General features: G+C 40.7%; 1 protein-coding gene across 1 annotated transcript in view; it reads right to left on the reverse strand.

Moving 5' to 3' along the window:
- Positions 1-10,251, reverse strand: part of trim9 (tripartite motif containing 9) — a 45,145-nt gene extending 34,894 nt beyond the window's left edge. The window contains exon 1 of the mRNA XM_046062304.1: positions 9,310-10,251. Coding sequence (XP_045918260.1) covers positions 9,310-10,146 — 837 coding nt within the window. The 5' untranslated portion in view covers positions 10,147-10,251. The remainder of the gene's footprint in view (positions 1-9,309) is intronic.
- Positions 10,252-26,837: the final 16,586 nt, after the last annotated feature.

The raw sequence follows: 26,837 nt of genomic DNA on the forward strand, positions 1-26,837 counted from the left end.
TCACACAAAATGGAGGATAAACAGGAACAAATTTGAGAGTCATGACGTCACCAAACTCTATGTGCTAATAATGATAAAGAGGTGTATGTTGTCTTACCCTAACAGGTGCAACAAAACTAACAGGAGAGCGAGAGAGCTGTCAGTAAAGTGCAGTTTGTACATGCCCACGCAGTCCATAGAAAAGGTCTAACCAGGCAACATAAAACACCTATGCAGATGGACTGCATGTGTGTGTATGTAGGGGCTTTAAAGGTCTGAGGCTGAGCCAGTTTGAAAAACGAGGGGTTAAGCAGTTCAAGCCGTGGATTAAATTAATATGGATATCAATAGTTGTAGAAGTAAAACATGCTGCTTATGTCAGTCAGCCTGTAATGTTTAAGGCAAAGTCAGACCTTACCTCACTTAATCAGATGCCATCATGTTGACATACAAAAATGGAATGGAAAGTAATAGTAGTGTAAGAGAAAGAAACTTTGTTTTAGCTGTATCTTGATCATTCAATGCTGCACTGTACAAAGTGGCTCACAAGGTGCGGCACATAGAAAATTCAGGAGAGATGTCAGCCATGGCCAATCAATCCACAAATTAGCTCAGTGTTTCCTCTATATGCATTCATGACCGTCACTACTAAAATTTCCCACGATCATTAAACTAAGCGTTACAAATGTTTTCACTCGAGCAAGGCAGTACTCAATGCTCGGCTCGCTTCCTCTCCTCGTTCTATGCAGAACATACATGACAGATGCTGTTATAAGAGCAGCGTAACTCTGAATCAGGAGGTGCGTAGCGAGTGTTTGATTGTCCGAGCAGAACGCGAGCGGAGGAAAATATTCTGGCAGTAAATGTGCGGTGTCTGTTACAGTGTGTTAGCTTCTCAAGACCAAGAAAAGTTTCCCACCTGCTGGAAAAGTGAAGCCGGTTAGTGCTAAGTAAGCTAATATCTCCCCTCCCCTTCAGACTGCGCAGCTGAGCAGGAACGCTCCTACAGCAGCTACACAGCTGCAATGTAACTTAACATTAGCTCAATTTATAGAAAGTAACTGGAAGCTGTATTTTATTACTGCCTACTTGTCCAATGTTGAGAACATCAGGTACAAACTAAACTGAAGTAGCCTGCAGCTCTGTCCTACAGACTGATTCAATTATTTTCAGTTTTCAGTCTGAAAAAGTGGTTTTGGAAAAGAAAGGACGGTGGTGACTGGAGGAGCTGAGGTTAGTAAAGATAATTAGTGATGCAAACTAGTCCTTCTAAGCTAATGAGGAGACGTTTCTTTTTGGATTTTAATGTGCAAATAAAATGCACCTCAGAAGGGAGGAGGTTTCTCATGTTGCCTATTTTTTATATTAATGTCTACAGATAAATGTCAGAAGCTGTAAAATGAAGACACAAATGCCAAACATGAACAGTCCTATCTATAATGATTCTGAGGACATATTAACAGGGTTTTCCTGCCGTTAAGGCTTATGGTGCTTTCAGACCAAAAGCGAAGTGAGCGTTGGGGTGGTGAGTTTACATACAAAGTCAATGCAAAGACGCGTAGAGCCGCGATTTCCTGTCGGGCGGCGCGAAGCCGGTGCCGGCGACGCGGAGGAGAAGCGAAGGAATTTCGCATGACGTTGTGTTGCGATAGCCTATCAACGTTGAGATTGTCCGTACGTCACCGACAGCTTCAGAGCGTTGTATGGAGAGTGTAACTGTCTCAAAGACATGTTTAATTGAAATGTCTATTTTGTATATTTGTATGTGTAAGTTCATGAATATTTGAGTTCATACAGCCATTTAAAAATAGGAAAAACGATGTTAAAGATGTTAAAAGGGGTAACATTCACAAAAATGTCTTAGAATGCTTTTATGTAAGGTTTATTTCAACGAACAACAGAGAGTAATGGGAAATGGGTCACATGAACAGAGTTAAGATGAACACTAGCTTAAAAGGCCTTAAAGTTAATGTGAGATGAATGTTTTAAGCAGTATATTTTTTATTTTCTTGTAGTTTTCACAGTGTCGACAAAGGAGAGAGTGCGATAAAATAAATCTTCAAAAGACATCTGTATGATGCGTGGCCATTATTTCTTGGGACCAGTGTAGCTACAGAGAGGGCCAAGCAGAGCGGGCGGTTGAAAATCTGCAGGCCGGCTGAGAGCTGCTAAACTTGGGCTAGAGGAGCAGGGAGCAGCACTCCAGCTTCGGACAAATAAACACCCGTGGTCGGACTGGACTTTCCTCGCAACTACACCGTTTGCTTGAGGGAGGAACTCGGAGTAAACTGCTGTTATTAAATTAGCTTTTTACTTTAGTTTTTAGGATTACAACGTTGATTTATCTTCACTCCAATTAATCACAACAAAATGTTTACTTTGGGTTCATAGCCTACAGCTGTAGTAATGGCAAGTTGTGTTTATTCACATTATCGCGTTAAAATCGCCGCCTCGCGTTGTGTGTGAATACTTGCAGCGAATAAGGAAAGCGTCACGAGGCAAAAATTCGCATTTGGTCTGAAAGCACAGTTAGGGGTGATGCCCAAAACATGGTGTGCCATCACTGTAAAATCACTGTGGAGCTATGTTTGTCCTGCCCCCACTGCTGAAAAAAATCCTACAGGAAACACTGTAGCTATATAAACAATCATGCATAACAAGTTTCCTCAATTTAAAAAATGAATGGCCAAGGTGAACCCCACATTGGACATTGTTTTCAGAATCCATTTTAGTGCTTTCACCATGGTCACATTTATAAGAAAACTGATGTTTGACAGATTAGACAGGAACAATGTTTGAAATGTCCCAGTATACACTTTAAATAGATAGTCAGCCGATCAGAAGCCTGGGTTTTTATCTGTTGCCATGGTGTATCAGGCTACAAAAAAAGGTCTTTTCTAATTTTTCATGTCAGTCGATTTGTTTTGTAATATCCTGAATTCTTACCCCACTCACTGACATTTAACTCACCCAATAAGATTGTTTCTTCCTCAAGTGAAGCTCTGTTCATATTAGCTCCAATCTGATTTCCTGTCTTTAAGGCAGCGACACTGAAAACAGACTGAGGATAAACATCAGTTCCTCTTCAAAGTTTGTAACTTTATTAAAGATGAAAACAGGGTCACTGCAGGCTTTAACCTGTCCTGATCCTCTGCTGCCCAGATTTCAGGTTGAGCTCACTTTCTTATGCAACTGGTGTCCTCGTTTAATGTGAGCTGACTCTGTTAGTGCAGCCACATGTAACCCAAGTATAATAAAAATTATTCTGTTTAAAAATGTAGCAAAGCTCCTAAGAATTTGACAACTTCTTTTGGTTTTGGACTCATTTATGTTCAGAGAGATTGGGGGGGGGGGGCACTGACGCCCTGTCTTTATTTCCCAGTTGGGCCACAAAGGAAAACTGGCACAGTGGAGTTTGAAGGCATTTATCTCTCTCCAGTTCTACGCCTAGAGCAAGTTGAAATATTCAGCCAGTCTGTCTTCTCACCCAGAAAAGTTATGTAAAAATATGTCAAAACATAAATACCTTCAGCGCTTAAGTTTTCTATGTGGACCCAAGACGCAGACTGGATATAAAATATTCTGTTAAGTATCTCGTCAAACTTGGTTCATTTACCCCAATGATGAGATATTTTTCCCTTTCCTGCTCAGTCTCTGTTTCACTTCCACGCTTCAGGCATTCTGGGTCATTCTGTCACTCTCATTTTCTTTATCTTTATCTCTCTTTTTCATTAACATTTACACAGCTAATCTCTTTACATGGCAGCTCGAGGGGTAAATATCACCACCTGTAATGGAACAACATCAAACTAAACGGCTTAAGACATCCAAGCCCCCCTACTGTGAAATGTCATTCACTATAGACCTCAGTCCCGCCTTTGTCCTCCGTCTCATCCCCATATCGGAGAATCACAGTCTGTTATTTTGAGCAATCGAGCAACTGTGTCTTTTATCTGCACAGAATCACTTACAGGAAAGACGACGTACTTAAAGATTTAGTCCATGTTATCGCCGCAGGCCTCTGGGCCACTATTGACTCGTCATAAACAATATGGGTGTGGGGGGGCACACGAGGACACAGGACTGTCCTCACTCACAAGAAAAAACAGCATTTAGTTGTTTAGGAATAAAGTTTGGTGATATGGCCAATAATCTGTATCATTATCATTTCACCTTGGAGCTAGACAATAAAGCAAATGTATTAATTTACGGACAATGTGAATATATTAGCATCCTTATTTACGTATAAGCATTTCTCAATAAATATGGTATAAATTCCATATAGCAAAACTGAGAACAGCAACAAAAAACAAAGACATTAAACTAGAATTTCCAAAGTCCAGTACAAAAATTCGAGAATCCTACATTGTTCATACTGTAATTAATCAGGACAAACATGTCAGAAATTTGCAGACATTTAGCCACAAAAAGTGAAAAATAGATATTGTTACATTTTTATCATAGAGGTAAATGTGACATGTAGATGTAGTAGACTATGCCACAAGATCAGGCAAATGGTGGGTCCAACCTGGTGCAGCTGGAGAAAAGCGGTCGCTGGATGTGGAAAACTGCAGCCCCCTTGCTCCCGCGAGGTTTTACTGTCATGTGACATGATGATGTTATGCAGTGCCGGTGAAAGTCGGACAAAATTTCTAACCAGCATGCTTTATGTTAAGTCCAGCATGAATCATGTGCTGGTAAAAATCTGGCTCTTCAGCTGCTAAATGCACCAGCTGGTTGCTAACTGTGTTGGTCTGCTGGGCAGGTAGCGTACAGACCTGTCCAGCTGGAAATAAGACTGATGAGAGTGAGCCAAAACAATGAACTTGTGTGCTGCAAAACCAAAACAATGAGCTGAAAGTTGCTAAAACAGTAGGGAACTGCAGAGTTGAGTAAAAATTTCCCTTTCACACCACACGGTCATTTGATCCATTGCTAATGTTAAAATATTGATTCTAGCTGCTTTAAAATGCTGATGTTGCCCACTGCTTCCTTATGATTAAATGTTGCAGAAGCCTGTGGTGGAAGCATGTGACTGAATGATAGGTATTCAGTTTATTACGGACAGCTCTACAAGGAAAGCTTTTGCTAATTTACTGGCATGAACAAAATTACTTTATTACTTCTAATCACAGTATCTGCAATCTCCAAATATTCATGTTGTTAATTCTAACAATTTTTGTGAGAAAGAAGCCGTATACATGTTTGTCGCCATGCATTTATTTTTGGTAAAGCCGTTGTCATACTGAAGACCTTTTGGGTTGTCTAATAAATAGGCTAATTTTATTTTGCATCTGGACTATTAGTTGCAAGGTACATTTTACTAATGAAGATCATTTATCCTCTGTATGGGACAGTTTTATGCCGGTCTTTGTCTGGTTGTCCTGAGTGTCAGTGTGAGTTGAGCAGCCACACAGCAGGACAGACTATGCAATGGAGCCAGACTGACAGCCAGTCTCATTACTATTAGCAGACAGGAGTAAAAGCAGGAGAGATGGACGGGGATCCCGCCGCCTGTGTCTGACTTTTCAAGGTTTTTCCTTTGCTCCCGCTGAGCTCCAGCAGAGCTGCAGGTAGCTCATCCAGAAACGAATCAACTGGTACTGACAACATCGGCCTCAATATCGAGACTAGACGGTTAATATTTGCCCCAGCACCTGCTCTGTCTGTCCTCATTAGCTTGCTTTTTGGGGCATCTTAGATGAGAGCTTGCAGAGCATCCGTCTGTGCTTAGCTTTGTGTCCGGGTGCACAGGGTGTCGGTTTATGTCAGAAGGCTTAAGATCAAACACATGGTGACATTAAAGGGGAGCACATGTGCACACTAGAAGTGGAAAATTCCGTAAATCACTTGTGAATTCCTCAAATGACTCACTTCTACAACCTTTTTCTGCTTGCATGCAGAGCTCAAAGGGAAATTTTCAGGGTCGTCTGGGTTAAAATCTCCTCTGCTGCCTCTGATTTATCTCTCCTCCGGTGGCAAGAGGGCAAATTACTAATTTTCTGCTACAATCTGCTGCTTATTGCTGCTGCACACCCACGGATCTTCTTGTACACATCATCTATGTGATTAATCGCCTTTAATTGCCACTAAACTCACTGGAGGCAACAGAGCTTGACCTAAATTGCATTAAGGGTCCTGTGCGACCTCTTATGACATCCACGAAGAGCAGAGGACCCCTTGCTATGTAGGGATTGAACACTCTGACGATGCCCCTTTACTCTATTTAATGTGATTTACAGAGATTAACACAGACATGCTGTCACCACATAAAACCTTCTGACACAAATCTGAAGAGGCAGACTAGAGCTGGACGAGTCACACTATGTAGCTCTTAAATTTCTACTCGTCTTCTGTGACTGAAATTGACATTGGAGACGTGAAATTGATTACCATTGTGGTTTAGACACAGTCACGCAGTCCAAAATGGGAGGGGACCAGTGGAGATGTTGACAAGACGTCTGAGCAAATGGCAGAGAGGGAGCAGGAAAAGCGGGAGTAATGATCTGTAACAACATTAGCACACACCAGACACACATGTACAATACTGTAGAAGAAGGGGAAATGCTGTAAAGCATCTGGGATAGATTCCTTATGGGGTCCAGTATCTTAGAGCCCTCTGCTGCTCTGCGCAACATCAAGAGGGATTTGGTTGCCATGGAGGCAGGTGGTTCAATTCTTTCTCCCTATAAAGAGAGAAATGTTTCACAAAGATAGAGAGAGCACAGTTTGTCCCAGTGTACCAAGACGACGACGGTGATGGTGCAGATTAAAAACCTTGAAGAAAATCTCGAAGAGATCTTATTAAATGATATAACGAGTGCATATTCAGCTCTGAAATGTAAATGCTGCAGGTGTGGATTTAAGAAACAAGGTTCAAGTGTCTCAGTGTTTTATCCACTGCATCAACATTAGACAATGATGATAAAAAATGCAGCGGCCCAGTCACAAAAGCACACGGATCAAACACCCAACAGCTTTGATCACTTTGAGTATTAAGCCAACAGTAAAATGTTAATGTGTCTGTTTATGTACACATTACATTTGTGTATTTTTAGTGGTTGTTTTTACATTAAAGCTGCACTAATCATTCTTTATCTTTTTCTAAAGATGTTTTTGGGGCATTTTTAGCCTTTAATGGACAGGACAGTTTATAGTGTATAAGAAACGCAAGAAGGGTGACAAGCAGCAAAGGGCCACAGGTCGGATTCAAACCTGGGTCGCTGCTTTAAGGACTCAGCGTGTACATGGGGCACGCTCTCTACCAGGTGAGCTAAACCAAACCACAGCCATTATTTTTCTAATATAAAATGGATCAAATGACTATGATGTTTAATTAAATGTGTCGCTCGTATTGACAAACCCAGAGAATTATGAACCGACTCTGCAGTTCTCCTCAGTGTGTTTTAGTGTATTTCAGCTCTTTGTTTTGATTTTACAACCCACAAGTTTATTGTGTTGATACACTCTCACCAACTTACAGCAGCAGCAGCGGGCAGTTGTTTTCAGCAAAAAATTTATAAGGTGATAATATGTCATTGTGTGTTTTTTTGTTGTGATGGCTTCAAGTAGGCAAAACAAATCAACTGATGCTGCTTTAATCGTGCACAGGTTTCTCAAGCTGCAACAGCCTCTCAAATGTGAGGATTTGCTGCTTTTCTCTGTTTTATAGCATTGTTAATTGACTATTTTTGGGCTTTAGACTATTAAACAGATAAAACAAGCTGTTTGAAAACATCACCATCGGTTGTTGGAAATAATGTAATGTAATTGAGTTTCTACACCAGCATTATGCATAAATTCAAGTGACACATGAGAATCTATCTGCAGGATTTGGAATAAAAATAAAAATTTTCCCCCTGATGAATTATGTGAGAAACACCCCGAAGCTCTGAAAGATGCCCATCCAAAACGCTGCCAGCTCTGAGCTCTCAGCCATCTGTTACAGTTCTTTAGGCAGCAGCTTCAGACAACAGGTCAGAAATAAGCAGGTGCAATGATAGAAGCCAAAAACAGGGCTGGACAGCGTGCATATTGGCACCAAGATCCCTGGTACCATCCATCGGTTTCTAAAAATGCTCCTTTAGCTCTTCTTTTCCATTTTGGATCCAAGAAAAGATGAAGAAAAAAAGGTCTGCAACTTCTCAAGTGATGGAAAATTGATGTGAGTGAAATGATCAACCCCCGCTGATTTTCCCATCAATTTTACAATTGCCTCATGCATCTGAGGTGACACACTATCTCACCACCACCCAGAAGAGATGATTGGACTGGAGGTGTATTAAATGGCTGTTTTGAAGACATACAAAACCAATTCTGCCTGTAAATGATGAGGACAGCTTATCTACACTTGTAGGGAGGCAATGATGTGTGTGTGTGTGTGTGTGTGTGTGTGTGAGAGAGAGAGAGAGAGAGCACCCAAATTCAAATGCATTCACCATATTTTTGGTTTTCTCATGGAAGCCAGGAGACACCATCACTACACATCACGTGTGTGTTTGTGTGCGGCTGAGTGAGTACTGAAGAGCATCTATATCTAGCTCTACATCCTCCCTCGCCACTGGAAGCTGAGAGTGTGGAGGTGAAGGTTCATGCTGCAGAGATAAACTCAGCTCTGCAGCCTTGCTTGCCCACAACAAGTCAGCCTCTAAAAACAGCTCAAAAACGGCTCAACCAAACTAAAGGCCAAAACAAAGCTATCGATGCTGCACTGCTGGCTCCGATTAAAGCATAGCTTCAATATTATCCATGCCTAATGATCTCTGGGGCTCCTGCGAGCTGTCAAAGCACAGATGACAGTGGAACATAAAGTGAAGAAATCTGCTGTAAGGAAGCTCAGAAGACACATGGTCAAGAGCCGAAATCATGCCAGACTCACTGCAACTTGTGCTCATCATTAGGCCTACAAAGAGAAGCGCACATGTGAATGACAAATAGAGCTGCCTCTGCGCACCAAAGACCCAGTTCCCAGTTCGGAAGACGTGCGCATACCCAACACATTCATGAAGCTGATTGAAATGTGAGCTGGAGGTATGTCAGGGAGGAAAAAACATGCATTGTGCATTGTAAAACATTCATTTAAATCCAATGTGACAGATTGAACATTCCCACTGCTCTGTTTGTCTAGCCTACTTGATGTTAGCGGAGCTGACAAGATCAACCCGTATAGGATAGCGCAAATTATTTTCAAGGCAGACTTGTTGCTCAGCTCAGAGGATGATGAATCGTTGTGCATAAAGCCTACATACAGAGAGAGAGAGACAGAGAAAATACGCACTGGTAAACAGCAAACAAAGATTTTGCAGCTTGATAACGTTTTCTCGCACGTACCTTGTGCAGTTTCCACATTGCGCCCAGAGCTTTGACTTCATGTGTGCCGTGTTTTCCTTCTTCCAAACACTGATAACACACAGGCATCTTACACTGTACACAGTACATGCTTAGATTCTCCAGTTCGTGCTCGGTGCAAGTGGAGATTTTGCGGGGACTCGCGCGGCGACTTATCCGCCCCTGCGCTGGCGGCACCAGGCGATGCTTGGCGAGGGGACCGCGGGGAGGATGGCACCGGAGGCGGCATGGGTCGCAGTAGAACACGTCGCACTGTTCGCACATCACGGTGGCCTCCTTCGGACTTTTCTCGCAGAGCTGACACTTGAGAGCGGCCGCTTTGCTCTGCTGATACCTGTCAACAACCCCCTCTAGCACCCGGTTCTTGGGGAATCCGCGGAGCCCCCGGTCGTCCAGGATGAGGCTGCGGTGACACTGCGGGCAAGTGATACAGGAGTTGCGGGGGATCGGGGGTAAAGAGCCGGGCTGCGGTAGTAGGTGCTGTTGCGGAGGAGGCTGGGGGACACTCGGGGGGAAAACCCGCACTCCGTTCGGTGATTTTTGGCAAGGGGTGGTCGGAGCGCTGATGAAGCCACCGTAGGAACCGTATCCACTGTCCGCCTCACTGTATAAACTCATTTTATCCAAATCCAGATAATCATAGTCAGAGACGCCGGATCCGGAGGCTCGGCTGCTCTGTGGGGACTCAGCGTCGGGGGTCTGCACAAGGATATTCCGAGCACAAGCCAGGCAAATGTTGTGGGAGCACGGCAGTATGATGGGCTCCCGGTAAAAAGAGCCACAAACAGGGCATTTTAACTCTTCCTCCATTTCATCCATGGCTGCTTCTGTGAGGTGAGAGATTCCTCTGCGGAGTGCAAACACAAACAGGAGAAGTTACAGCAGAGTCTCGGCTGATTAGTCTGCTGCTCTGTTTGCGCGTATACGGAGATCCAGTCGCGTCCTACTGCGATTCCTGCAAGTGCAACCTTGACCGGAGGAAAGGCACCAGTACCGAGGAGGCAGGCTAACCGACACACACAAACACTCTTCACCAATAGGCAAACAGCATCAGCTCAGACTGGGTTACCATTGGGCAACCAGTGGATTCCAAACAACCATTGGATAACTCAACTGTCAGTGTGGGGAGGGTTCGTTAATGAGGTTTACAGAGAGATGCAACAGCATAGTCTCATGGAATAGGCCTACAGAATATCTAACACCAACATAATTGTTTAGGGGATTGTAAGGGAAACAATGCGAGAATATTATTTTAATACAGAACAAATAATATTATTCAGACATATTAGATCAGAAGCAAATGCTTTATTTCTGTGGTTTTATACAGACAACCAAACCGAAGATAATACTGTGTGTTTCAGAAGATGCTCTCTTAAGCTGATTAGTCTAGAGGTGGAATTCAGATAATTTACTTAAGAGCATGCAAAACCACAACATAAGCAGGTAGTTATCAGTACAAGTCCTGCATTCAACCAGTTACTGAAGTACTGAAGTATTATCATAAAACGTGTAAGCAGCATTTTAATATTGTAGCTGCATGTTTACCTGCTGTATTAAGTGCTGGGTTGTGAATTTATTAAAATGCATCATATTTGACATCACATGTCTGTATGCCAAATCTTAATCAGCCAGTACCCTGTATCACTACAGGGCTGCAACTAATGTTTTTATTAGCATTTCACAGTATTGATTAATCATTTGATAATAATATGTAATAATAATAATAATAGTGAAACATGTCTGTTGCAAGCTCGCAGAGCTCATGGGTGGCCAATCCTCCTCAATCCTCAAATTGCTTGTTTGTTCAATCAACAATCCAAAAGCAATCAAACACAAATAATCAATTTAACTATAAAGAGAGAAAAGCAGGAAATCTTCATATATACATAGCTGGAGCTAATGAATGTTCAAAATTTTTGTTTAATAAATTACCAAATTATTTTTCAAATTGTTATTAATCTTCTGCCAACAACCTAATTGATCAGTTGACTAACCATTCCTGCATTATACAGCTGTCAAATAAATAAAGTGGTGTAAAAAGTACAATATTTCCTCTGAAATGAAATGAAGTACAAGTTGTATAAAAAGGAAATACTAAAGTAGGGTACCAAGGTACTTAGTTACTTTATACATCTGATCCGACATGACAGACTATTTTTAGATTGCTTTGGCCAGGATCTGCATATTTAACCCATGCCACTTTGCATAGCTGCTGCACAGTATAAACTTGCAGGATTAGGGTTGTTTGTTTGTTGAAAATCATCTCTTCTCAGCTGCTGAGGGAGCAAAGATCACTCCTGGAGGAGACTGAAAACATGGAAACTGACTCCTTGCGAGATAAGATAAAGCAGCAGCTCTCCACTTTACTTGAAGGCGTTTTTTATTCAGTAGCCAGAGCTATCTCCATTTCTACGGCCAAATACCTCAGTCATCTCTGAGACATCCATGGCAACGTGAGCTGCCAGTTTAGTCTTCAGCGGGACTGTTGATAGGGAAATTCAACGCAATAATCGGAATGCCTGTTTCTCAGACCCACAGAGGGCAACCTGAGGCCACTCAATGTGATTACATTTGCATATTTTGTAAAGCAGTTTGAGAAAGGGAAGTGAATTATGGGACTCAGGAATGTGTCCAACACATCAGATAGGCTGGCTGATAAACATATCAAAGCGTAAATGAATAATCTCATTCAGATTAATGATAATGTTGATTCAATACAAATGTACTTAAGAAAATCAAAAGATAACATGGATTAATAGCAACACAGCCAATAACTATATATTTATAATTTTTATAATTGTTGGGGGAACTGTTGGGTCTCTGTTGATATTATTATAAAGAGTATAATGTAGACTTGCCCTATGAAAGGTGCAATGAGTCTGCTGTTGTGAATTGGCCCTATATAAATAAATTGAATTATAAAATGATCCTCAGGTGAACACATATTTCCATTGTCATTAGATATAATAATCATCTAAAAACTCACATTGTGCCCCTGATATTTCACTTCATTAACATTCAAAGCATTAGGTGTTTAGCCTCTATCACAGCCTTCTGTAATGATAATGTGTCTGCTCATAATTCTTTAAGATTTGTGAAAATACACAACAAATGGCAAGTTTATCCATGTAAATATTTCCCTGGATTTAACCAAAATACAACATTGATTCAAACCAAATGTTTGTAACAAGACCATCAGCTATTTTTGGATGCGTGCTTGCTGACGCCTCCAGCATGATGACATTGTTCTCTGTGTAATCTCCTCAGTTTGGGGCCACACTGCATCTTCCTGTTTGCTGCCTTCGAGTAGACAAGCGGCCAATCCTTCTGAAGCTCTATTTCATCTTTTTTGTCTTTTTGTGTCAATGCCAAAACTCTCCTGCTGCCACGACACACATACACCAGGCAGCTCTGAGAGAAAATTTCTTTTTACTTTTCTATGATCCCACTCTGGTCTGTTTTTGATTTTTCATGTGACCTCATGTGCCGTAACTTAGAAGAGTGACAAAGCAACATCATCAGCAAACACATAAAGTCAAATTAAGATGTTAAGATTAAGATTAAAATGTTGCCAAGTTATATATTTATATATATATTTTTAATAAATATATATATATATATATATATATATAGACATTATTTCTAGCCGATAACCATCAATTTTGCTGGCTAAAATGACAGTTGGCAGCTAGCTAAATAAGCTAACGTTAGCTCTGCGACTTGATTGAAAAAGCTGTCTGTGATTGATTTGTTATGTAACGAGAACCCCATAAAGAGGGTCTGCACTAGATGGCTACATAATATTGTGCTAAAAGACTGAGGCTAAAGCTAACATGTCCCGGGCAAAAACATTAGCATCTTCACCAGCTGATGAGCCATGACATGGTAATAAATCTTAGCTAATGTATTGTAGTGTAAAGCTAGTTAGTCTGTATGACCAGAGTGTTATTTCATTCTAACATAACGTGTTTAGCTGTTTAGCTAACGTACTAGGACAAGCAAGCCAGAGGTCAGATTCATGACTCATTGTTAGTATTTTCAAACACTTTGATTCAGTTTTAATGTTACAAAAGAAAAGGCTGTATCATGCTGTATTGGAGAAGACTTAAAACTAGCGATTGAGATCGTAAGTGTGTACTAAGACACCAAATCAAGTAGGGTCATTTTGTCATAGACTTCTACATAGCTACAATCAGACTTCTTTTTGCAACCAGTAGAGTTGCCCCCTGCTGACATCAGAAAGAATTCAGGTTTAAGGCACTTTCTCTCTAGCCTACTGGGCATACTTTTCAGATTTGTGGTTTTGCTTAGGAGAAATCCAAATTTTGAGGGACCTGCTGTGTGTAGTTATGGTTGGAAAGCTATGATTGGACATCCGCTGTTTGAGAGAGGGGTTTGCCAAACGGTCAGTTGCCTATGATGTATCAGTTAACAAATCTGTCTTTGCCTTAAAATAAAACTGCCTCTCCCTTGTTTTTTTGCATGATCCTCCTCTGCATTGTGTTTTTTTCAAAGAAACTTTAAATATGCAGACATGACTGCTCAGTTCTTCACACCTTCAATACCTGTATCTATTGCCCAACAGAGAAAAAAGACCCATTTTCAGAGCTGTATTCATCCCACAGTTCAGTCGTCCTGCTTGGATCTCACGTAGGTTTTTGGGGTCTGCCCCTCCATCGATAAGGGATAAAGTCTCCTTTGTGTGTTGCACTGAGTCTATTAACTCTTCTTACCATAGACTCCCTTTGCAGTCCGAGAGGCATCAAGCCATCTGTGCAAAGAACTACACAGACTGCAAGAGCTTTACGGCACACAGCTCTGCTAGATAGGAATCTCTATGGGACACTGTGGTGATATTGTCAAGATAAGAATAGAAGCGGCTGGTGTTTTTGTTACTGAGCTTTGGCTTAAGAAAGTTGTGGTTTTATAACTCTTTGAAGGCTGAAGTTACTATAATTTTGGGGCGTGGATGGTTATACTGGGTCCAAAATAACACTGTGAGGCAAACTTGCTTTCTTAAGAAGTTCATTTTGTTTTGAGTTTAAAAAGTAGAATTGAAATTTCTAGTAATTAATAGTTAATGAGGACTGTTAATTTGTAGTTTTGAAGAAAAGATTTTTATGTCCAATGTTATGTGCTATGTATCTGTGCATGGAAAGTACAGTATGGTTAAAGATTGTGTTTATGGCAAATGAACAACAAGTCCTCCAGATTAAATGTCAAAATATGTTGTTTGTCCGGCGGCAAACTTGGGTCTCCTGCATGTCAGACAACACACCCATCCACCACCACGACATACACACCTTTACTTTTTGCCTTGCTACATATAGGGCACACTATTTCCTGTGTTTGCAATAAACTTTGGCATTGGACGCAAATCATGTTGTGTAGAATCGTCCAATATGGACACAACCCCAAGGGATATTGGACTATTTATATAGTGCATTTGCAGTTCAAGGCTTTTTGTAACCCTCAGAAACTACTAAACCAAACCTATAAAGGTGCTGCCTAAAGATCACTTATACATTCACCTCCAGTTACTGTTCCTTATGCAAACATTCTCACATGATCACCATCTGCTATTATGGTTCTTTGTAGCAGTACAAGCACCTTGGGTGACAAAAGCCCAAAGTCACTCTGCTGACTTCCTGACATCTCAGTGCAATGCAGCATCTTCTGCAACCTCACATGAACTCATGTTTATGGATTCAGTACCATCTGTGCCCTTCACAGTGACCTGAATGCATTTTCCTGATGCAGTATTGGTAAATTAGGCCTTCAGGGAGAAACTGGGAATGATGCCTCATATTTATGATTATTATTTCTAAACTCAATATGCTCCAGAATTAATGACAGTAAACACATTGTTGATATGTTTTTTCTTTGGTTATTAAAGTGTAATTCCGGTTGCAAGAGTGATATGTATCCTGAGGAAGAAGTGGGAAAGTGAGGAGAGAATATAAAACAAAGCCTTTACAAACATGGCCTGAAGGAAAAATGCAGTTACACAGGTCACATGGGCATTTTGCACTAGGCTGCCTGTCTGACCTTAATTCAAGGAGAATGTAGGAACTGTTTACAGCTTGTTGTGTGTATTGGTTAAGAAAACTTGGAAAACTTCAGCAAGTGGGTTGGCAATTTTAATTTCTAGATAAAATCATTCAGGGGTGGTGGTGCGGTGGTTAGCACTGTCGCCTCACAGCAAGAAGGTCATGGGTTCACACCCTGGTTACCCTGGCCTTTCTGTGTAGAGTTTGCATGTTGCTTCCTCCCACCATCCAAAGACATGCAGGCTAGGTTAATTGCCCTTTGCTCTCTCTATTGCCCTTAGGTGTGAGTGTGAGTGGTTGTCTGTCTATGTGTGGCCCTGTGATGGACTGGCGACCTGTCCAGGCTGTACCCCGCCTTTCACCCAATGTCAGCTGGGATAGGCTCCAGCCCCTTGCGACCCTGTACACAGGATAAGCAGTTGACAATGGATGGATAAAATTATTCAGACTTTCCTTTGAGTCTGAATAGGAGACTTTTTATTGCAAGTTTTTAAACTTTCCACTTCAATGCTCTCATGCAAATTGGATAAAGAGAAAACCAGAGATGATAGAGTTTAGCTTCACATTCATTTGTTTGTTCTTTTGGAGAACGCCCAAACACAATTTTTAATGCTGTAAACTGTCAAGACATGCTGCGTTACTGACATCAGGGAATGATTGATCGAGTGAAACCACTGTGTTTGTTCATCTTTCTGCATGCTGAGTTTAAATATTGCAGTTCTGTGAAGGGAATCAGCACAAGAGGAATGCCATAATGATGTGTTTCTTAGCTACTGATTTGGATTGGCTCTTTGCCTGTCAATGTCATGTTGTCAGTGAAAATACAAAGGCCAAAGCAGCTGAAACTGCAACTGAAATACATTTAAGTGCTCTCTTGCATGCTGGATGGTTATTTCTCTCTGCCTGCTTGCTGCATACAGCCTTCCTATAAGAGGGGCCAGGGTCAGAGTTATTGTGAATTTCCACAAAAAACAAGCAATCGACAATGCACTGCTGCATCGCTAATGGAGAGCGACATTAACAAAAGTGCAATCGTAATTTTATTGTATGTGTGGGCTGCCTGAAGAGACATGTGAGCAGGGAAAGGCCTCCATGTGCGGCATCACTTTCCGCACCTCACGTGCAAACTGCCCCAACTCTGCAGGGAATCTGCGCTGCAATTTATAGCCTAATGATTTCTTATTCTAAGTGGGATGGGGATTTGCTACTAAACCCAGCTCTCCTGTTGCACGGGGACTCACATTGCGTTCTCCTAACCCAAAGGAACCGGGTAGATTGGGCACGGAATGTAGAATATTGATTCTTTCAAGTATCTTTAAACATGCAATCAGTCAAATGCAGTGTTTCTGAGGTCCTGTGGGATAAAGCATAAGAATTATTTGACATGTAGTTTGAAATTAGTTGAGCCACGTAGAAATCAATGTGTCTGTAGGGATAATTCATTTGAATAATATAGCTGTTTAGTTCAACAAGCCTTCAGAGTAGAGTGAAGAGCCCTTTTCTATTGACCAAATCCACCTTTCCTCTTCTCCTCCAAGGACTGACTCTGATATAATAATCTGACTAACCCAGAAATGTCAAGAAAAATGAAGAGTTATGGCGTTGGGCAATGGATAAATGGATTCCCAGATGGATAGCGTAATGTTATCACTCTTATCTTCTCTTATCTTTATGTGATTTTAACCAGCACCTGCAACATTTCCAACAATACAGTTGCATTGTGCTTGACAAGCCTATACATTCAATTCATCTCCCAACCCCCACTCAGCATCCAGCAGGGACTCCCCACTAATGGAATCAGCTCTTGTTACTGCAGTCTTTGTTACTGGCCTGAGGACTCCTTTGTTTACCTCCAATTTAGGGAAAACATAACAGGTGCAGAAAAAGGATCACAAGACTTTTTGATGTTACAGCCAATGCTAGTGTTTATTTTTCATGGGGGGGGGGAGATGCCAGGTGTTTACCTATGTGCTGCTTTTATAGTTTTAAAAAGAGTTAGAAAAGGACAAGAAATTCATTCTAGTCCAATAAAAGTTTGATAGTGACATCCATCAGAGGACATAAAGCATGTCCTTTGGGAGTTGTAAAAAATGCAGGAATAGCCCTCTTGCTATAGCCTGAAGCAGATATTTAAACCCGTTAAACACCTTTATCAAATATGAAGAGCCATTAACAGCAGTTGGTGAAATATGATTTTCCTTCTGTCTCCACACTGTAAAACCTCAGGGACTAGAACTCATAAAGCTACTGTAGTGATGTGCCAAATCTCAGAGTGATGGAGGACGCAGTTTTACTGTTTCAGGAGAGTTACTGAACACATAATGTAATATAAAGTCTAAATTGTCTTGTGTTACCCGGTATTATCGGGTAAGTTTGCTAGATTTTACTTTTAAAGGAAAATTCAACTCTTCTTGGGTCATAGTTGTGGCTGCTCACGACAACATAGCTCAAGACACTGGTGGTGTTTCTGTGGTCACTGCTGAACCAAAGCTGACAGAAGAGTAAATTAAGTGTGTCCACAGATTCTAAAAGTATTGCAACATATTCACAGCTCTAAACAACATTGCTATGTGGGAGACTTTGTTTCACCGCCCCAATGTCAACCAGAAGAAAGACTAAAAGTCAGACTGAACAAAACTGTTCTCCACACAAAAAGTCATAAATACACATCTGAATGTTTTGACCATCATTTTTCTAAGTTTGAGAAAATAGTTGCACATTTCCTATGATATCAGGCTCCTAACACACTGTATCCTTTGCCCCATTTTCTTTCCATCTTTCCTTAAATTTCTCTCCATGTCACAGCTATCCACAACCAGGTCTCCCAATAAATCTCTCCCTTCTGTCATTAAAACTTGACCTCCCACAGGCCTGAGATGAGGACAGAGAGGTTGGCTTGGTGACCATTGATCTACTGGTTTGCTCGTTGATGCCTCCCCCATTTCAGCAGCATCCCCCAGGGAGCAATAAGAGACTTAGTGGAGAACACCAGCTCCGACAGCAAAGGACATTAGAAAGCCAACACTCACGTCTTGGCATTGGCCTTGCTGGACAAATCACACTGAATGTTCTTGGAAAGCAGTATGACTTGTTGGAAGCATGAATCACGTGGCTTATGTAAATGCACACACAAAAGCCACTTTGATTGCATGAAGAGAAATAAAAATACATTGAACTTCTTGATGACTTAAAGGATATTACATTAAAGTCTGACTATGGGTCATACTAATTTTACTCTTACCTCCTTCATTATTGACATTTCGGAAAAATCTCGGTACAAGCAGGACAGATTTCCCATATAAAAGTTTGCTTTTACAGAAATGATTTCAAATGCTTGTAACTGAGTTTGAACGAAAGTAAAGAGAAAGTAGCCCCTGGATTAGCTACTGTAGCTGAGTGCATAGGGACTACACTTGTCAGCTATTCAAGCCAGCTATTTGGTTAGCCAACTACTTATTCAAATACAGTAATAATAATTATAATAATAATAATAATAGTGCATTCATGCAATGGTAAATGGGAAAGATGAGGGAAACCTCGAGTTATTCTGATTTAGGGAGAGTTCATACATTACTCCAAGATGATTACCCGCACTGCCAGCCTTTGCTGTGTTATGTATTTATAGGGATTTGTTAACACGTAAAACCAACTTAGCAGCCTTTTTGCCACACATTTGTTATATTTTCTGCAGTTTTTTAACCAGTGGGAAATACTAGTTGTCCGAAATGTCCATTATCTTTGATCCTGAAAGTACAATAGGACGCTGCACACAGGTATACCTCTAAACACAAGGTGCTATTCCTGTCCTTTTTGAGAGGAAAGGGATTCAAAAATAGAAGCTTAAATGGGCCAAAGGCAGCTTGTTGGAAAATCTCTCTGTTAATGCACCACAAACTACAGTACAACACAGACCATCACTGAAAGCTTTAAAACCGTACAGTAGGTCTCCCCTGAACTAATATTAGACCTCTCACACTGTACTACAGGGAGACACTGAACAACAGAAAAGAACAAATACATATATACCTCTAATGGCTGAGGTTATTTAGTTATTTACAGTATTTTTATTCATATTTCACTTTCTCTTCTTTGTTGCCTGTGTCACATCACTGGTAAGAACAGCTTGTTGTGTACACTAAGTGCAACATTCCTACATGGGTGTCTAGTTGCTAATTTATTTTTCTGTAATATTATTCTTATTTAAGTGTTACATTTTTAAAGTGCACACTTACTTCTCTAGATAAATACATCCATACATAAATTCCTAGGTATTACATATCTGTTTCATTATTTCAGTCCTTTTCTTTATAATGGACCAGCAGCTCTAGCTTTCTATCTAGAGTCCAATATAAAGGTGGGTTTTTCCCTATTAAATTGCATTGAAGTGTAGATTGCAAAGTGAGGCTGCATGTCTAGTATGGAGACTGAATAGTCTTTGAAAATGAAACCAACCTGGTGTATCTTCTTAGTTCTTGCTGTGGTAATAAGCTTGGAAATTATAGTACTACCCATAACCATCTGGGAATTTCTACCAACACCAATGTTACTCTTGCTCCAAAGCTGTAAATAGCTGGTAAGCAGACCCTAATAAGGTGTTAAAAAGCTCTGGTAAAAATGTCAACAGTAACAAAACAAATGAAAAAACTAAGGCTGGTGGTGTGGCAGGTAGTGAAGACGTCAACTCTAAACTGCGCACAGAGAGAAAAGTTTGTTGGCACAGGGGTATCCAAAATCAACAAAAGTTTCTCCAGTACAACTAGAGGATTTGTCCAAGAGTATGTTACCACGTGAGTGACTGAAACAAACTGGCGCCGGCTGCCTGGATCTCAGGAGAATTTGAGCTGGAGCTTGATAACTTGCAGCCGCGTTGGAGAGCCAGGTGCCCTGGAGAAACCCTGCCTGCCCACACACAGAACACTACTAGGGAACATTAACCCTTGGGTCATGGATAGGCCGTGACACACCCTTTGCATCACCTTCTGTTAGTACAGAATAGGACAGTACTTGCGAACCATAAAACATAGTGGGAGTTATCACGCACTGCACATGATAGGACCATAGACTGTATGATTGATAACAGCTTATACTTGCACATTAGTTTCTATCATGGGTAAGCCAGCAGCCTACAATGTACTAAAGTTTACAGTGTAGTGATGTTAACACTCAGAAACAGCCGGTCGGTTTCCGGTTGTCATGGTAATTGATTAATTCTGACCATTAACCACAACCCCATTCTCTGTTTGAGAAAGAGCATTAACCAAAAACGGCAGTTAAAACTGGCTGGAGGGGGGCTTTAATGTGGCTGCCAGCTCTAGTGCACAATGCACTTGGTATCTTGACAGCAACGTAACGCTCAGTGTAAGAGGCTCGTTATGACGAGAGAAACCTTTGACGTCACATCCGAAAGAGGTGTTTCAAAGGACATGTCTATTTTTGTAAAGGAATAGGATTTACTCATGTACTTTGCTCAAGGCAGGAAGCCCGTTACATAAATATGTTTTTAAAGGTTTTGATGAGTGTGTATCTGTGTGGGTGTCTGTCCGTGGATGATACGCCATTATGTGCCTCCCACCTCGTGCTATTCAGGCTGTTTCCGCACACTTTTCTGTCCTGTCCTCCCACTGCTTCCAACAGTCCCTCCTCCCTCTCAGACACCAGTAGAGGCCTGTGTGAGCATCATCTGTCACTGAGTCATGAATGATTGTACTTACATGGGCATTGAGCATTCTCAGAAACAAGGAAATCTGCCTTATATAAGAGTCTCTTTCTGTTTATGGATCAGTATGAGCAGGCCTTGCAAAGAGCACAAGTTGGTGCGTATGTGTTTGCCAAACAGTGAGAGCAGAGCATAGAGATCTAAAAGTGTTATTTCCAGTGGTGAATATACTCAAAACCTTTTCTTAAAAGTAACAATACCACAATATACTCTCCAATATGTACTTAATGCAGAGGGCAGACTACATGAATGTTAACATTAATTGTTAGTTTTATCATGTTTAGTGTGTCATAGCGGAAGCCATCTCATGATATCCCAACAAAGTATGTCTAGATTTTTCTGCCTTCTTCTGACAACTTCTATGATCTGTGACATTGACCAATAGGAATCAGAATGGCCTTAAGCTGTAAATATAAGAGAGACTGCAAAGTAAGAGAAATATGAATGATGTTTTATTTAATCTCTGTGGACCTGTGGACAACCATTTGATCATCCTTAGATCAGGAGCTTTACACCAAAGAATCATACAACATCACATTTCCATGCTGCACACCCACAAACTCATCCTCTTTCTACTGGCTATTGAGGAAAAAGAAAGACTGCCATGTGACGACAAATGGTTCCAGGTTCACAGTCATTCATAAAATTGTGATTACATGAGTAAATATTGATGCTGTTAGATAAAACAGTGGAGATGATCCTTGTCACTTTAGAAATAAACTGTGTACTTGCAAGTCATGAAAGCCAGCAAGCAATGATTTTTCTGATAATTCAAAATAACTTTGTCTTGATATGTTGATATGTTACATATATTTGGTTAGTTATATCTAAAACAATTTGCTATCTTTCGTAAGATGATCATGTAAACCACTAAATAACTAGTAGCCACAGCTGTAAAATTAAAGTAGTAAAGCAAAAATGAATGGATTAGAATTATAAAAAATTATAAAATGGAAATATTAAGTGAATTAGAATTGTAATAAAGTTGGTTTTAGACCATTTTCTCAAAGGAATGCTTTTGAAATGTAGCTGGTCAGCTAATGTAGACAGTTTACAGAAATGTTGATTAATGTGCTTTATCTTTATTAATCAAGAAAATAAAATGAAAACAAATAAGACTATCTGTGTATCACTGATTAGTCCTGAAATATGAACTTTAAAGTCTGAGTCACTGCAGGATCTGTAAGATGTCTTCCACAAATTCAATTTCACTCCAGGAGAGCAGTGCATGTCTGAATGTCTGACCAATCAAATAACCTGGTCTGACAGACCAACAATGTACTTAAATCAATATACTAGAGGCAATTGAAAACCTACACAGCTGCCTTTGTACTGGCTACACACACATAACAATAATCCTTCAGATCTTCTGGCTGAGTTTGTCAGCTACATTATGCCTCAACACATGAACATTTCGTCGTCTGTGTGTTTCAGATGTCTTGCCAATTAACATGCCATTAGTAGCAAAAGAGATACCAGAGGATGCCATTTGTTTCACTGTTTATTAATGTCACACGTGTTCAGCACCTCTTGCCATCACATTTAGTGTCAACATTAATGTGAGTACGTGTGAACGTTAATAGCCTCCTCAGGGCTCGTAGTGTTAATGCATCTGAACTGAAGTTTGGTTATGTTCCTTCATATTCGGATGAGGGTGAATCATTCACAATGAGTCACAAATAAAACTAGAAGAGTTCACAGTAGAGTGTAGATCTCTGCCAGGTGTGTCTGGGGACACGTGGGTGGGGAACAGGGAGTGCAGGGCAGGCTGTGTATGCCTGAGAGTAGTGGAATGAAGGGGTAGAGGGTTTTTTTTTCATAGTATAGTGTACGTTTTGTTATATAGATGTATGCAACATTTTTGTACTGTATAGTATAGTCTCATTGTGTAATGGTACTGTAAGAGAGTGTCCTGGGTGGGGTAAGAGATTCTAATACAATACGTGTCTTTTTGTCAAATTCAGCAAATATCTCCTCACTGTCCACTTGCTGGTGTTTCTACACAGCCCTGGCTCCGTAAATGGGAAACAAACAAAGAGGCTTAGCCACACAACACTGTTCCAGCCATGATTTATGTGTCAGGTAAAGTTAAATGACTTGCCCACGGACATTCAGCTTACTTTCAAGGTTGCCAAGACACACTGTAGTTGTGATGTTAGCTATAGTAGCAGGAGAGTTTTGAGTATCGCTGTCTTGAGCTGGTGTGCTGACTGTGGGATTGTCCCATCCTCTCTGCATGTTAGCTTTACAGCAGCAACTGTAGCGACAGCTTGCTAACCCACTACTTGCAGTGTTGTATGCTTTATATCATGGTATTTGTCATGGATGGTATTGAATTTCTTCAGAATCGCACGCTCAACCCTTAATAAGGAACTAATAAACAGCCTAGCCAATTGCCGGAAATGCCTTTTGCTATGTTGGAATGCATGTTGTAAAATGGGAACTACTGCTGAAAAGACATAGTCTAAGCTTTATGATAAACTCAGGCAATAAAAAAGGTTTTTCAAAAGTGGTGAATCACCGCAACCATGAGCTTACAGTCATAAATGTGCACAAAGAATATTAGACTGATGATCTTCTCCAGCAAAACAAACAGAACAGATTTGCTGTTGTAATCATTGTTGCTTTTAAATTAGATTGGCTGAATGGTGAAGATGAGGGGTAATGTGGTGTTCTGCAGCATTGTTTCCTCAGGGGAACACAGGTAAAATACGCCTTTTAATATATTAATAGTTTGTGAAGTGTGGGAGAGAAGAAGCAACTGAACCACAGCACATTAAACTACCATATGTTCTCTGATGTACAGTAAGTGTGTCACATTTAAGTGCTCAGATTAAGGGTGAGATGAAACACTTAGTCCACGAGACGTGATAATGCACAATATTGGAGTCACAAGAACAAGACAACAAGATACTTCAGTGCTATTTCCAGAAGATTTAGAGCATTAAACTCTTAATTTCTTGCATTCTAGAGACATTTTCTGCACCAATTTATGGTGGAAATGGCTTTATTTATATGAAGGGAAACAAAAATAATGTGGCTGGTGACAAATCAGAATATTTAGCCTAAGTAAATGACACCTATGATGTAAAGCCAGAAAACAACCCTTGCTATGCCTCAGCTACGCTGGAAGCTCCATGAGCTAGATGCTAACATCAACATGCTAAAATGCTCACAGTGACAAAACTAACATGTTGAGTAGGTAATATTTACAAGCTTTACCATCTTAGTTTAGCGTGTTTGCATGCTAATGTTTGCTAATTGGCACTAAACAAGTACAACTGATGGGAATGCCACTAGCTTTTGAATTTCATAAACCAAAGTATGGGATAACTTACATTTCTGACCTGCTGGTTAAGGGATCATTAATGTTAGAACATTTCACCCTGAGGTGGACATGAATGTCTGAACCAGATTTCACGGCAATCTATCCAATAGTTGTTGAGACATTTTAGTTTGAACCGAAGTGGTGGACCAATCATGCGATTGACATTAACATCCCTAGATCCATGTCACTAGCGCAGTTAAAATAGGCTACAGTTTTAACACTATTCATCTGACTCGTTTATAAAATGTAATCTCAGAGTCTATACTTGTCACGATCCTGCCCTGAGTTCGTCTGGGTTATATTATTTTGGCCATGCCTTCTCTGTGTTTTGATTTTGGTTTCTCTGTCTGGGTTTCAGTCCTGTCTGTCTGTGGTCTTGTATCCAGTCTTCTGCTTGTTCTGTGTGGTGGTTCTGATCTGTCCTGTTATCTCGGTGTCTGCCTTAGTACTTGTTGAGTCCTGTTCCTGTCCCTCATGTGTTAGATCTCTACCATCATGCTTGGGTTCTGTCTGTTTGTTAGATGTCAATTTATGTTCTCCGCCAGTTTCATTATTAATCTGATTTTGATCATTTTGCTTTAGTCTCTGTGTAGCCTTCATTATTTCATTCATCCGCATCTTTAAGTTACTTCATATCTGCCTTATCTCGTATCCTAGTTCCAAGTTGGTGTCTTAGTTCTTAGTCCTGTACCTTAGTTCATGTCTGAAGTGTTTACTCCTGCTCTGTGTACTTCTGTGCCCATGTCTGCACTGAGTTTTGTTTTGTCTTTGCTTCCATCTGTGTTCCTTGTGATTAGTGTATTCGTATTCTCTCTGCTTATGTCTGGATTAGTTTGTTATTTTGATTATTCTGATCTGTTACTACTTACTTTGACATGTTTGGTGTTCAGTACTTGTGTTTTGTCTGTTCACCTCCAGTAATCTGCCTGTCAGCCAGTCTCTCTGTTTTCCCCTTCTGTCTCTCTGCCTTGTTAACCCTGATACCTGTCACCTGTGTAGCTCCCGCCCTGTACGTTAGTCCCTGTGTATAAATGTTTGGTGTTTCTGTTAATTCCCTGTCTGGTCATTGTCGCATGTTGCATGTATGCTCTGTCGTAAGTTGTGCGTTCTACCAGTCACTGCGCTACCTCGGTCTGCATTTTGCATGTACCAGTTTCCCTGTACTCGTGAGTTTGGTTTGCCTGTTTTGTCTTGCCCTGGAATAAATACCCCTGAACTGTATCTCAGCGCTATGTGTCGTGCATTTGGGCTCACTCCTGCTTTACGCACCCACCGACTGTGAGAATACTTAATTCTAAAATAAACATTTACTGAACATTAAACAGCGTCAGTGTCCTCGTACATTTGACTGCATGCTTTCGCTCTTACAGGTTCTATAGCACAGTGGGGCTTCTCATCCAGTAGGCACACTTAATAATATCAACTAACTGTGGGTGGTGAACATACTTGCTTGTTACAAATGCCAATACCATCTTCTTCAATATTGGTAAAAACTACACTGTCTACGTCTTAACCTGTTTATCACAACGAACGAGCCTATTCTTAGCTGCACTTTTGGTTCAGCTCTAGCGTGGAAGTCACAGAATTGAAAATCTTGAACAATAGGATGGATTGTGTAGGATGAGTAGAATAAAGTATTTTGTTCCAAATGAATCCAGGCCTTCTTCCACATGTGTAAATCCAATTAGAGGGACCAGAGGAGTTGGCTTTCCCCTGCCGATGTCTGACACATTTACGGAGCCTCATAAAGAGGCATCCCAGGCTGCACACTATTAACCACGAATGTGCCTGAACTAATCTGTTGCTTTGCAAAACCCAGACAGAATATGCAAACAAATGCACTTGACCGTTTTTCATTAAATTAATAGACAACCCTGCAGATTTTCTTTTAATTTAGCATACTTAGTCTACACATGGTGAAATTAAACAAACACAAGCAGAGCAACAGATGAAGTCATTCTCTTTTGAATATCACTGACCTCTTTTCCTCCCCTGTTAGGCATGTCTGCTAAATGTATTTCAGCACTACATGGGCTCTGTGTTACCTAACAATAACTGCAACACAATTACAGAAAGAATTAAATTAAATATTAACTCTAAAGTGCAGCATCGCAGATTTCAAGCTATCAGATGGCAAGTCTGACATAATGAAATAAAAGTTAATTCAGCCTAAAGACCCCTTGGAGAGTAAATCTTTAGGCACTGGCACATGCAGTTAGTTTTGAAGCCGTAAGTTATACCATTCACGGCCACAGTAGAATGGCAAATAAATCACAAGAATCTGAAAACTGTTGAGTCAAGGCGTTGTATTCTAAGCTGAGCTCAGCAGAATCAGTGGTGCTCCCTAGCCCAGTGACCCACTGTTCGACTGATCCACTTTTAACCACACTTCATCCTCTTATGTCACTCAATGCGT

This window comes from Micropterus dolomieu, linkage group LG11 (genome assembly GCF_021292245.1).
Source record: "Micropterus dolomieu isolate WLL.071019.BEF.003 ecotype Adirondacks linkage group LG11, ASM2129224v1, whole genome shotgun sequence".
NCBI lineage: Eukaryota > Metazoa > Chordata > Actinopteri > Centrarchiformes > Centrarchidae > Micropterus > Micropterus dolomieu.